General features: G+C 35.0%; 1 protein-coding gene across 26 annotated transcripts in view; it reads right to left on the minus strand.

Annotated features, from left to right (window-relative positions):
* CCDC91 (coiled-coil domain containing 91) overlaps positions 1-14,312 on the minus strand; it is a gene marked incomplete at its 5' end in the record, with an annotated part of 407,914 nt that overhangs the window by 304,131 nt on the left and 89,471 nt on the right. For 15 of the 26 annotated variants that reach the window (XM_082419790.1, XM_082419775.1, XM_082419781.1 and 12 more), the window contains 2 exons: positions 9,802-9,875; positions 13,111-13,189. In XM_082419790.1, the coding sequence (XP_082275916.1) occupies positions 9,802-9,875; positions 13,111-13,189 (153 nt within the window). Of the gene's footprint in view, positions 1-9,801; positions 9,876-10,529; positions 10,570-13,110; positions 13,190-14,312 lie in introns of those variants that run through there. The other 11 variants (XM_082419788.1, XM_082419787.1, XM_082419786.1 and 8 more) reach the window with 3 other exon arrangements.

Genomic DNA, 14,312 nt, shown 5'->3' on the forward strand with positions numbered 1-14,312 from the left:
AAGTTAGAGCTTCAACAAGAAGTTTATAAATCCACCAACACAAAGAGACTGCAACATTCCTACAAATTAATATTTAGATAAACTATCATATAGTGTACTCTGCAGTTGTTGAATAAAGTATCTACATAGGTCCAGAGCAGCAGTGCTTCTCAAACTTTAATGTTCATAAGCATTAATTAACTGGGGCTCTTGTTAAAACACACACTCTGTCACAGTAGGTCAGGAATGCAGCCTGAGATTCTGTATTTTTAACAAGCACCTGGGGGATATCAATGCTGCTCATCCTCAGATAGCATTATGCCACAGAGCAAGTCTCATCAAATCACAAAGAATTTGTATTAAACTACTTTCTCCAGCAACAAAGCAATCAAGAAACAATAACAATAACTAGAAAAAACCCATGCTTAGAAATTAAGAAATACTCTTAAAATAACTCAAGGAATAATCCAGACTCCTAATTAGAAAATATATGTAAGTGGAGGATATTTTTTAAAAAATCAAAACTGGCACGATGCAGCTAAAGTAATAATCAGAGGGAAAATTATATCCTTGAATCCTTATATTTGAAAAGAAAGGTTAAAATTAAAGAGATAGGGGGCTTCCATGGTGGCGCAGGGGTTGAGAATCTGCCTGCCAATGCAGGGGACACGGGTTCGAGCCCTGGCCAGGGAGGATACCACATGCCGCGGAGCAACTAGGCCCGTGAGCCACAATTACTGAGCCTGCGAGTCTGAAGCCTGTGCTCCGCAACAAGAGAGGCCGCGACAGTGAGAGGCCCGCGCACCGCAATGAAGAGTGGCCCCCGCTTGCCGCAACTGGAGAAAGCCCTCGCACAGAAACGAAGACCCAACACAGCCATAAATTAATTAATTAATTTAAAAAAATTAAAGAGATAGGCATCAAAAAATTTTTTTAATTAGGAAAAATACAAAAATAAACCCAACAAAATAGAGCAAAGAGAATAACAATCATGAGATTTTAATAAATCAGAAAATAAACATAAAATTAAGAATGTTGGCATTCCCAAAAGTTAGTATTTGGAAACGTTCTCTCCATCTCCCTCTTCTCTGCTGCAAAGCTTTCAGCTCGTTCAGATAAGCCTGCCTCCCTATTATAGGCTTTTTTTTTTTTTTTGGGCCCTGTTGACCCCTATTTGGACTCAGACAGTGGTCTGATATACTTCCCAGCTATAATGCAGGGTCCACTTCACTCTCTGTTTCTACTATCCTGATACCCTGTATCTACCCTTAAAAAAGATATCTTAGTTATAATTAATTACCTGTAATTATTTAATTTTTGTGCACCTTACAAGCTTGCAAGACTCATGAAGGCAGATATCTTGTATGTCGAGAGTTTAGCTAAGCTACTCCACTATATTGCTACCTCGACACTCATTTTGTTTGGCCAAGTGGCCTGCAGAGACCTTACACTGCCACTAGCCCTCTTGGGCAAGTACACTCCCTAGATAACAGCTCACAGAGTCACAAGCAAATTTAAGTTCTTAATATGACTTCCCCAACAGCCCTTGTGATCAACAGTCTCCCCTGCCTCCTAGGGCCTTCTCTTTCTGTACCCCTTTGATAAGACCCCCATGGAGTTTACTACTCCCTGTCTTTTGGTATGAACCACCCAATCCAGACTTAGCCCTGGAACCCCTAAAACCTCCACCTTGGGACCCTAATAAAAGCATAGACCCTGGATTCTTTCACACCCTCCATCTGCACTCTATCTTGACCTTCTCATGTGGCCCCACAAGGCATGCCATGTACTTCCTCCAGGACCTGTGGGTAATAAACTTCTTCATTTCAGTTTCTCTTGCGGTCTGTTGCTGAATGCAACTCACCATGAGGCAGCCTGTGCTCTACTTGACAAATGTTAATTTAACAAATTCATAGCATTGTCTATCCTGTTTGTTTTCCATTGTTCCCCCTGGACTTGGTACACAATAAATACTTATTGAATGGGGGGGGGGGGGGGGCGGAACCAAAAGGAAGTAGAAAGTAAATAGTCTCATGCCCTGACTTCAAACAAAATGACTGGTAACCAAATGAGAATCTAATCTATCTTTAAAAATTTCGGAGAAATGAAATTCTTAAATTTCATCAAACATTCCATCAAAACAAAGTATGTGTGTTTAGATCATAAGACCAAGGATTAAAATACTATAGAATGTCCCTTTAGGAACCTAACAGGTTGATAAAATCAATAACTGTTTATTCAGTAGACAAATGAGCAATTCTATCAGCAAAAATTTTCTTTTGTTTTACTTGCTGTATGTTCATAAATGTCAAGGGAATGGTTGAAGAAGAAAATAACAGTTGATTTAGCTGGGTAAAGGGTTTCATAATAACCAAACTGCATGTGAAATTTTATTACAATATTTTGTCAGCTCTGTGATGTCTGACAAATTAAATTAAAATTTCTATCCAAATTAGCTGAATCACCTTTTACCCAGTTTCCTTTATTCTGACCTCAGACGTGATAGATACAAAATAATCAAAACCTTCATGTCAGGCAGACAAACTTTCTATAGCATTAAGATTAGGTAAAAATAGCACTATGTATTTACAGTTCTAAAATATATTCCTAAGCATCTTTCTGTTCTAATTTCTAAGTACTTTAAGCAATCTCTGTCTCATTTACCCTAAAATTATTTGGCCATTATTAAAGGTACGTTATCCAAAACAATCTATCTGAGGAGGTCCACAATAAAATTAGTCTTTATCACATTCAATTCAAGAAAACAAACCTCAAAAGATTTTTCAATTTTAATTTAAATGAAGGAAATTTTCACAATGAAATTATTAAAAATAATTGAATCCTCACCTCAGCAATGCTTTAATAAGAAAGAAAAAATTAATAAATATGGGCTGTATCACATAAATTAATTGTGGAAATCAGAGTGGGATTAATACTTTGATAAGGCACAATAATGATATGCAAATCATGCAGAATTTTTTAATTGCAATGAGTTTCTATGACTTATTCAAGATAATATCCTAATAACAGGCACAACCTTTAGTTCTCAATGTAGAGAATAATACAAATATTCAGGGAAACATTATAATAATAGGTCAAATTTACAATCTCTAAAATTATAGTCAAATAATATGTTTTATACTTTGATATTCAGGAATCCACAAATGTGAAAAAATCCCAAACACTTCTAAACTTTAAAATCAAATTCCACAAATAGCCAACATTTACTAAGTATTCACTGTAGCCCAGCCCTCTGGGTGCCACTTAAAGAAAGGGGTTAAGAGAGTTCAGAGTGGGAAAAAACTCCTGAAGTCATTTAGAAAAGATATGATAGTGGCTTTGACTGGAGTAGTAACTAGGGAAGCAGAGAGAAGTGAAAAGATCCCCAAGTTTAATTAAACTTAGAACCTACAGTATTTGCTCATGGGTGGGTTGTGGATCAGAAAACCACAAGGAGGGAACAGAAGATTCAAAAGTCTCAGGAAATCATGGTACTCCCTAAAGAGGAAGCACCAGAAACGCAACGTCTATGGAATAGAATAGCACAGAGAGTTGGAGACTCTATTCCAGAACATCAAATACCCAAACTTCAGAAAGAAGGAAGAAGTGCTCAAAAACTCAACCTGAGTGAGCACAAAGTACGCATATTAGCAATAGTGTCCATGAGAGACAACAGTCCAGAGACATCGAGTCAAGTGTACAGCAGGGCACATCTGTCAGAACCTCTGGTTATGCTGGTCCTATTGTCCTGTCAGTGTCATGTTCCCGTGGGCCCCTCAATCCTCAGTTTGGCCATTTGAAAATTCCCACAGTAGAAGATTTTACTGTTTCCAGCTAGAGCTAGGCCTAGGAGTCTAGAAAAAGAATCTCAGAGGTAAAGGTGTAAAGGGGGAGAGGGACATAGGCAGCTCTGTTAACTTCAGGTCTGGCCTTTGCCTCTGACCTCCATTCAGAGAATTTAAGTCAGAAATTTTTCCTAGTCACATACTGCACCATTCATCCACAGTTCCCTGATCTAAAGTCTACTTCCCACTCTTTACCCCATGCCATCCTGAGTGAACAAACAGGGTGATGATGACTTCTGCCCTTTGGCAGATTCAGACATGGGGCTCACTATGAACTGGTCTTAAGCCTAGCTCTCTGACCAAAACACGGAGCCCTCATCCTCGTGAAGAACAAGAATTCCATGACTCCAAAGGGAGGCTGACACTCTAGACATCAGATTTTAGCACTAGGATCTGAATTACAGAACAGTTTGTCAACTGAGACCTCTTACTGATCCTTTAAAGATATTGTGAGAACAGTATATATGTTCATGAGATTCCTTCATGTTTTTATGTGCAGTGGTAGTTTGTTAATTTTCCAGGTGTATGGTATTCTATTATATAAATATACCCCAAAATATTAAACTTTCTACTTTTGATTGACATTTGGGTTGTTTCTAGTTTAGGCTATTATAAACAATGCTGCAATAAACATTATTTGACACATTAAAAAATACAATATGACAACTAAAGAGTATTTCAACCTACCATGCTAATTTGCTCATAGTCAGCTAAAGATTTTATTTTCAACATACTCATAAAATTAGCATCACCTTCAATGTGGCCAACATTGTCTTATGTGTGACCATATAAATATAAAATTTGACATTATTTAGAGAACATGTTTGTCCTGTGCTCATTTTAGTAAAATTAATAAATGAACTATTTGTTAATTTTAACTGATCTTTCCATTAAGTCACAGGAACAATATAATATTATCATCTAAATTAAAATAGCTTCACGGAAAATACACACAAAAATATTCCCTGTAGGGTTACTTGTAACAGCAAAAAACCGGGAGTAAAATAACTGGTTACATGAATAATGGTACATCCATGCAAAAGAGTGCTATGCAACCAGTAAAATGAATCTGGAAGATCTAGAAGTACTCCTATAGCAACATCTACTAGCGTGGGGAAAAAGCAAGAGGCGTTAGCATGTATATACAGTATACTATGATTTGTGTAAAAAGAAGAGGAGGATACATTCACATTTTTATATGCCTGGAAGAAATCTGGAGGGTTACAAAAGAAAATGAAAACAAGTTTTATCAGGGGAGTAGGACTAGGGGACTAGGATAAAAGAGAGATGTTCACTGTATACCTTTAATATTATTTCCCTTTTCTTTCATGCCTTTTGTACTACATGTGAGTATGTCTGCCTGTCTGTCAGGAACAATAAAAAGTATATTTTCTGAGGCCAAAGAAGCATAATTCAGAAGGACAGTTATATAGAAATTTATGTATTGTTATAAGAACATTTGACAATGACTTATACTGTTACTGAGCAAGACAGAGCCTAAGTTTTTGGTGGTGGTGGTGGTGTTGGCTAACTCAGCACTGTGATCATCAAGAATCAGAGCACTACCTTCATCTTATAGAAAAAAGATTCACGGCCAACACTTCGTCATTTTTAATAATGTGCAAAAATCTCTACAAAGCTCTATTTAAAAAATTTGTACATGTATTCTATAATATTCTAAAAATCAAACCATTGTCTTTTTAATAAGCAAGTTCAGAATCAGATAAAAGAGATAAAGACTGTACCATAAAACACCAGAAAAAAATGAATTTAAACAGTAATTGATAATAATTAAAATACATAGAAAAGGACCAAGTTTCTCTTCAGTACTACAGTTCTTCACAGTAACATTTGTGTTCTATGTTTACAGCTATGTTTTTAGACTAAATGTAATTTATTAGATTAGTACTGTCAGTTTGACCATTCAGTTAAAATGAGGTACCATGATTCACCTAGTGGAAGCTACTCATATTACAGACATTGTAATCAGAAAAAAATCTACAAATAAACTTGGAACTCAAAATCTGGAAGAACGCTTAGATATCGTCTAGCCCTTCAATTTATAGATTAAATAATTGAGTTTCAGAGAAGTTACACAGTTAGTTGAAGGCAAAAACCAGAACTCCTCATTCCATAGTCAGAGATATTTGATTCTAAACCACATTACAAACCTAATCTTCAAAGTCATAATAAATATCACTAATATATTTCCTATTATATGCATTAATGAAGACAGAAATTGTCATAAATTACTGAAAACCCACATAAGGACTGATGCTTACATGTACAGCCATAACTCACAGCTTTATAGAAGTTACCATCTTAGTCATCATTTATAAAAACTGGCTACAGAAAAAATAAAGGTGAGTTAAAAATCTGGGAAGTTAGAAAAAAATACAAGAAGCAGCAAAAAGAAGCTATCTGGCAATCTTCCATTCAAATACCCAGTGTGATAATATTACAGAATTATTAGACTACAATGGAAATCCAGTTTATGTCCCGGCAAAAAATGTCCAATGTGGATACAAAGTAGAAGCGACAAAAGTTCTCAAACATTACCTATACTGCCTATTATAATATAGTATGTGAATATGGAGTAAGTCACCTTCAAATTTTACTTCAAATATAGATCAGACCAATGAATTCAGTTAATGTTTACTACCCCTATGTACAAAACCACAGATTAATCTGAAAAAAAAAAATCACAATTTTTTCTCAAACAAAAATGTGTGGACTCAGGTTCTGAGCTCTTATAGATGTGTAACAGATTCTACTGGAAAAACAGGGTTAGCAAGGAGAGTAATGGGATATTAATAAAATGGCCGGTTTGTTGTCCTAGGTTTTCCTGGCCAGGAGAATGGAGAATGGAAAAACTGAACCATGAAATCAAAAAGGCATCTGTCTTCCAGGTTTCTCTCTGCCAATGTCTTGAGAAAAATGTTTGAACTTTCCTGTTGGCTTTGTATGCAAATAGCTCCAGATGCAAAGTGAACCACATCTAAGTTATTTGGTTCAACATCTGCTGGTCCAGTTCCCATTATTCCTTCTAAAGGGTCAGCTTGTGAAAAGACAGTTTAGTTTGCCCTCTATATAAGCTGTTTTGAAGGAGCTAATTTGGATTAAAGTATCTATCTGGATCACTTGTTTTTCCCTTTGATGGTCAATGCAGTCTAATGTGGTCTGTGTAATGCTGCAAGGAACTTAGAAACATATTGGAAAGGACAGTATTCAAGGTTTTGCCTCCCACCTCGCCTTCTAGGCAATTTATATTTATACAGTTTAAAGTAAAAAGTGAACAGTCATTTGCCTCTAAAACAGCACCACCCACACTGTATACAATGGCAACATGACAACACTTTCTGACCTAATATACTTTTCATGCAACCTCTATCACAGATTTGAAACTAAAGTTATTGATAAAAGCACTTGCTAGTATTAACATTACATTTCATGAGACACCTTGTCATTTGAGATGACACGTTTCATACGGTATCACAAAAGTGGCATAAGTTGGTCCACAGCACATGGCACTTAGTGTCTGATACACAGTATATTTTCAAACATGTGATAAATGAGTGAATTAGTGAATGAATGAACAAACAAGCTAAATAATTAATTTAAATAAATATCATGGATGCTGAAACTTTGGGTCTGCTGCAATCAGAAAACATAATCAAAAATGTACTAAAGCCAAACTAAGACTAACAGTCTAATGTTCTTAGAACTTTTAAGGTCAAGTAAAGATAGAGTCCTTCCTTCAAAAGGGTATGGTAGGAAAGATAACTTGCACTGGAAGGTAAAAGTGGAGAAAAAGGAAGAAATGAGAATATCTATCTATCTATTTATGTCTACATTCTGCTATATATATATATACATTTGCATTTGTATGTACATAAACACGTGTAGATCAGAAGATAGACATTCATTTCAAAAAGTTAGTTTCCTAAAAGGCAAAGTATTACCAGTTTTATAAAAATTTACAAAAGATAGTTAATTGTTTGAGAATGATTTTGAAAAAACAAGAGACTTCTTGGCCAAAAAAAATTTTTTTTCTAAAAAATAGTTCTATGAGAAGCAAATTCAAAAACTTCCTGATATCTTATGCTATGCAAAATCTGGAATGATTTTTCTTTGGGAAAAGTGTTTAGAAGAATAATATTTTAAAAAGGAGATAAAAGAACTGGATACTATTATTGCTGCTTCTAGACTCCTAATATTTTGAACTAAAATTTAGTCTAAACTCTGCTGTCCTCTACTGTTATCTGCCGACACACTGTAGGACCAGGGAAAAAATTAGAAAAATATAGCAAAATAGCTGTTCTCTCTTTCTGAGAATCTGTGACTACTCTTACTAACCATTATCCTCAGGTTATTTGTCTGAATTGGGAATGACCAGGAAAGTTAACTGAGCCCTAGAGAAAATAGCTTCTTAGCCATCTTTGAATAATTATCTAAGATTTCCAAGATTACTATAATTTTTAAAGAAAGCTTAAGTTTGCCTTCCTCTAACTTGTGATTAAAAAACTATTTAAATACCCTCAAAAGATTAAAATAAGCAAAAAGAGTTACTTGAAAGTAAATCTGCTCTATTAATTATCAAGAAACAATTACTGATTAGCAAGGCACAATGCTATACTAGGTACTTGTGATTCAAAAAGGTTTAAAACATGGTCTCTGCCCTCCAAGGCTTAGACTAAAGTAGACATGCAGAGATGGAAGTCATACTGATAAAATCATATCTTTAAAAATACAAATTAGTACACCAATGTTCATAGCAGCATTATTTACAGTGGCCAAAGGAAGCAACCCAAGTGTCCACGGATGAATGAACAGATAAACAAAATGTGGTCTGTACATACAATATTATTCAGGCTAGGAAAGGCAGGAAATTCTGACACATGCTACAACATGGATGAACCTTGAGAATATCATGCTAAGTAAAATAAACCAATCACAAAAAGAAAAATACTGGATGATTCTATTCATATGAGATATCCAGAGTAGTCAAATTCATAGAGGTAGAAAGTAGAATGATAGTTGCCAGGGACAGGGGGAGGGGGAATTGGATAGTTATTGTTTAATGGCTATAGAGTTTCAGTTTTACAAATGAAAATGTTCTAGAGATTAGTTGCACAACAATGTGAATATAATTAAAAATACTGAATTGTACACTTAAAACTGATTAATATGGTGGGGGGGCAGGATAAATGGGAGATTGGGATTGACTATATATAAAATACTATACATATAATACATATATTTACATACTATATATAAAATACTCTATCATATATAAAATAGATAACTAATACGAACCTACTGTATAGCACAGGGAACTCTATTCAATACTGTGTAATGACTTATATGGGAAAAGAATCTAAAAAAGAGGATATGTGTATATGTATAACTGACTCACTTTGCTGTACAGCAGAGACTAATATAACATTGTAAATAAACTATACTCCAATAAAAAAATTAATTAATAAAGAACTAATTAATATGGTAAATTTTATGTTATATGTATTTTACCACAATTTTTAAAAAATACAAATTGGCATAAGCTAAGTGCCAAGCAAATGGTGCAGAAAAAAATGATACAGTAGCTCAGAAGAAGGAGCAATTATGAGATATGGAACAAACAGTGAAAACACTATGTTTTTTCTTAAAAGAAAAAATAAGACTCAAGTAAGCAGACTGGAGTTGAAGGAAGGTGTGACAACCAGAAGCAATGGCAAACAGATAGGAACAGACATCATCTAGAAACAATGTAGATCACAGTTTGGCTCACAGGCTTCAAACAACAGCCATGGAGACAAGCTAGAGGGTAAGGCTACGAAATAGGGAGGAAAATGATTGAGGCAATTCTTCTCATCGAGTAGCTTTCACTGAAATGAAATAATAATCATCACACTTTTATTGAGAGTAAAGGAAAGAGGAAAAAAGGAGATTCATAATTTCATATTCATTCATCACTTACATTCTCCAACTCCTTTGATAAAGGAAGTGTAGAGATACATAAGTTAGATGCCACACCTCTGATGAGGGCGGGGCCTAGAGACAATAATTTGTGTAAAGAACCAACATGAGCATTTCACTTATTCTGACTGGCAATTTTTTAATTTTATTATCAGCATTGCAAATAATCTGGTATTTTAAAAGTTCCCACTACATAAATGATGCTAATATTACAGAAAAATGCACGTCCCAAGGTACCTCAATTCTTTAACAGTATTGAACGCTAAAAACAGACATTCTGAGAGACAAATTATCCCAGTTGCTATTATGAAATCATCCTCCAACTAACCACCAGCCCTAAAGCAGGATAATCACTAGGCACACTAAGCCACTACACTCCGTACTTAACACAATCATTTATCCTAACCCCAAGAATGAACATTTGTATTCTCCCCAAAGCACTTTAAAAATTTAAACCAAATGTTTCTGAATAATCTTCTTGGATTTTATGCTGTGGTAAAATTTGGCTAATAGTCATCTCTTAAAAGTATTTTTCATATAGATTATAGACAGCTAGAGTATAGGTAGAAAAACAGACAAAAGGAGAATACTAGTCTTCTTAAACTGGAAAGAATCTGCTTTAGATCTCTTAAAGAGTTCCTGTCTTTTCTGGATTTAGTGCGGAAATGATTAAATTGTTACACTAATCAGCTTGTTCACATCACTCTTATCTAAACAATTTCAAAATACCGGAATCAGAGGCAGAATCCAGCAGCCAGAGGAAGACAAACTATATTCAACAAAGGAGAAAGATTGCTTTCGCTGAGCAAACACCTAACATGCCATTAACTTCAGCTCTTGGCCAGATCTGTTTTCCTTCACTTCTGCAAGTCACTGAGGAAATCCAAAAAGAGTACTTTCTTCAGGTCTGATTTTTTCCAGTGAGGAAGAGACAATGTGTGTGTGTGTGTGTGTGTGTGTGTGTGTGTGTGTGTGTGTGTGTGTGTACACTAGAGGGGTTATTCTTTAATTCTAGTTCATTAGGCTTTGAGGACTTGACCTACAAATATACAGATATATAGAGATGTGACATATAATAATAAGTTGCTCACAATATACAATTCTTTAATACACTGCCACAATAACTATAGGAAAACAAACACTCCTCCTGCTTTCATGCAAAGTAAAGAAGTCCAATCTGGCTTCAACTTCTACTCTGCTGAAACCATTTCCTTCAAGGACATTTAGGACTGTCTGTGGGTTTTTCTCAGTCTCAAATCTCACTGACCTCCCTACAGCCTTTGACATCAGCGACCATGCCTTCTTTGAAATGTTCTACTCCTTATGTCTGTGTTGCAGTAGCCCCTACTCTCCTTATCTCTCAAGTCTCTGGTCTCTTTTTCTTCCTCCTGTTCTCTAACTATGGACATCCAAATTCCTCTACTTAAGGCTATTATCTCTACATGTTGTTTCCCCCAGTGATCTCCTACAACTTCAACTGTCATATCAATGGAAAAACTCCCAAACAGAGAAGTCCAGCCCACCTTTCTCTGAACTCTAGGTACTTTAAATAGTCATGTCTAAGACAAATTCATTAAGGCCTCATACTGCCCCAAACCAACTCTTTTAAATTCTCTATTTCTGTTCATGGTAATACCAACCTTCCAGAACCGAGGCTTGTAACATTAAAAATCAGTTTTGACTCCTCCTTCACCCTCACAGCCAGTCAGTCAGATAGTCCTGCTGATGCTTTTTTCAAAAAACAGAGTTATTGAAAATAAACTGAGATAGAATCTGAAAGTATAACTTTCACTCCTAAACAGAGTTATCTGTATCAAGCTCCAAAACTTTTTATAAACTGTCATTTCATCATCTGTATGACAGGAATAATGTAGTTGCCCTACCTACAGTAAACAAAACATAATAGCACACTGAAAATCCTAAACCTTCCTATCCACTCCCATTGTCACCCTAGTCTAGTCATTTATTCAGTTACTGATTCACTCATTCATTCATTAATTCGTTTTTTCTTTATTCTTTCTACAAAATTTACTGAGGGCCAACTATAAGCCAGGCACTATGTTCGGCATTTAAGACATAACAATAGGAAAAACAGACATAGTACCTTACAAAACTTACAGTCTAACATGAAAGCCAGAAAATAGGTGCACATAGATGTGAGAAGGTTCTCTGGGAAGGCTTCCCAGAAAAAGAAACATTAAAGTAAGAAACGACACATAAAACAAACACGAGTTTATATGATAAGGGAGTGGAAGATAGTGGCAGTGGGAAGCAAGGTGAGCAATTCTTGGCAAAGGAAACAACACATACAAAGCCTTCAAAAAGAATGGGCATCCTAATGGTGCCATCCTCTTTCCCACATCTACACCTTTATTCCAAGCATTTTTCTCCCTTCAGAATCTTTCCCCATTCCAATCTCTGCCTATTGAAATTATATGCATCCTTCAAAGCCCAGAGCAATGATATATACGCAGCTTCAAGGACAGTACTTGACTCATACCAGGCATGAAGTAACATTTGCTAAACGAATGGATGACGAAATCATCATTCTGCCCAAATCACAAATCTGCTTCATATTACAAATATGTATGTGCCTGCCCTTGAAGTAAAGGACATGTCCGCACAGTATCTCATGCATAATAAGTGTTGGAAAAATATTTGTAGAATGAATAACTCTAATAATCTAAGATGAGGCAGAGCTGTTGAAGAATGATATTTTCATCTTCGACTCCTGACTATACAATGATTTGGCAGAACAAAAAGAAAACGCAAAGTATTATTTAGACAGAATTATATTAATACTGAACATTAGGTCTTCCATAAAATACCTCGCAATAATGGAATTTATTTTTGTATTTAATTTCCTGGATGGCTTAATTCTTAATACTTTTGAATGATTTTCCTGTAGAAAAACTTCTAAATTTAAATACTGTTGGGGATGACAAATCAGTTTTATAATATTTTTCGAATATTAAGAAGAAGGAGTCTTTAATTAATGAAATGGACACTCTAAAAAAATTAGTTGGCACCTCACCTTCCTAAAACAAAGACAAATTTGGAAATGTCAATTGTACTTTAATTTTATTTAATGTTCATGATATCATTTTTGGAATCATGCCTCAAGCCACCATTGCAGAATTTGTTACGCAATCCATAATTTGTTATGGAAAAAAACTATGTTAAATTTGGGTCATTCCATTTTTCAGATCAAAGAAGGCAAAGTGCAAAGGTAGGAAAGGGGCTTTCAAAAGAAAGCAAAACAAAAACGTTGAATAAGAAAAAAATATTCCTAGTTACTCTATAGTAGTACCTGTAGGAAAAGCAGCCCAAGGAATGGCAGGAGATGTAGTTTGGGTTTCACCATTTCCACCAGCAAAAATCTCTGCAGCCTATAAAACAAAGGCAAAATTATTTTAGAAAATCTGAAAAGTATAAATGCTATTTAAGCAATCAAGCCTCCCAATTCTGCAAATGTAATTCTCTGTAATACCCCACACATTTTCAAATTTCCTCTGAATACTCAATTGCTTTTCAGTCTTCAGTGCTACCACCCCCCACTACTAGTCACTACCCCCAGTGTTTGTGCTCTATATCTTTGAGTAAAACTCTTCCTTCCTTTCTCAAGTATATCTCCTGCCAATGAAATTTAATTTCATATATCCTTAATCACATTTTCATTTGTGAACTTTAAGTATTCTAAACTAACTACCACAGCGTTTACCTATGTAAATAAGAAAAATACACCATTTTTCTTCAAAAGTCTAGAGACTAAATCTTTTTCATTAATTATCACAAGACCAAAAAGAGATCAATCTAAAGAAATAGGGTTCATCCATATCCTTGAATAATCTACCAGCTGAACTTACTAGCATTCAACATTTAGAGAATTCCTAAAGCTGACATTTAAATTAAAGCCTTCTATTAAACAGTTTTAAAACTATGAGGCAGTCAATTACTGAATGCTGAGTTTGTGGGTAAGAGTGCAGAGTTTCCTCTCTCTTAAGTGTTCAGGTCACAGCAAAATTATCATTGAAAAAAAGAGCCAGAATTTCTATTTGGATTCTGCATTGAGTTGTCAGCCAAGGAGAAGTCAATTAGGGCAATCTGCCACAGGAGCTAAGTGACGTAGAATACAGTAGCTACTCTCCACAAACTATGACAAATAAACATGGTTTATATACCCAAGGATAGAGACCTTCCATATTTCTATAACAGGATGCAGAAAGAAAGAACCCTAACAACTATAATTAAATTGGAATGGCTGGTTAACTTTGTACCTATATAATATTAAAAGGAATAGATCCACTGATATACATTGAAGTATAACTGTTACTCTAAGGAACACTACTCTTTTTTCTCTGATATAATAAATCAAGTAACATAATAAGATTCAGTAACATAAATAAGATTCAGTCACCCAACAAAACCCAAAATACTAAAGCAAATACAGGAAATATACAAATGTGCTAAACAAAACACAGTGTTAGATGAAATGAAGAAAACAGGTAAGTT

This window comes from Balaenoptera physalus (assembly GCF_965194825.1).
Source record: "Balaenoptera physalus genome assembly, chromosome: 13".
Classification (NCBI taxonomy): Eukaryota; Metazoa; Chordata; class Mammalia; order Artiodactyla; family Balaenopteridae; genus Balaenoptera; species Balaenoptera physalus.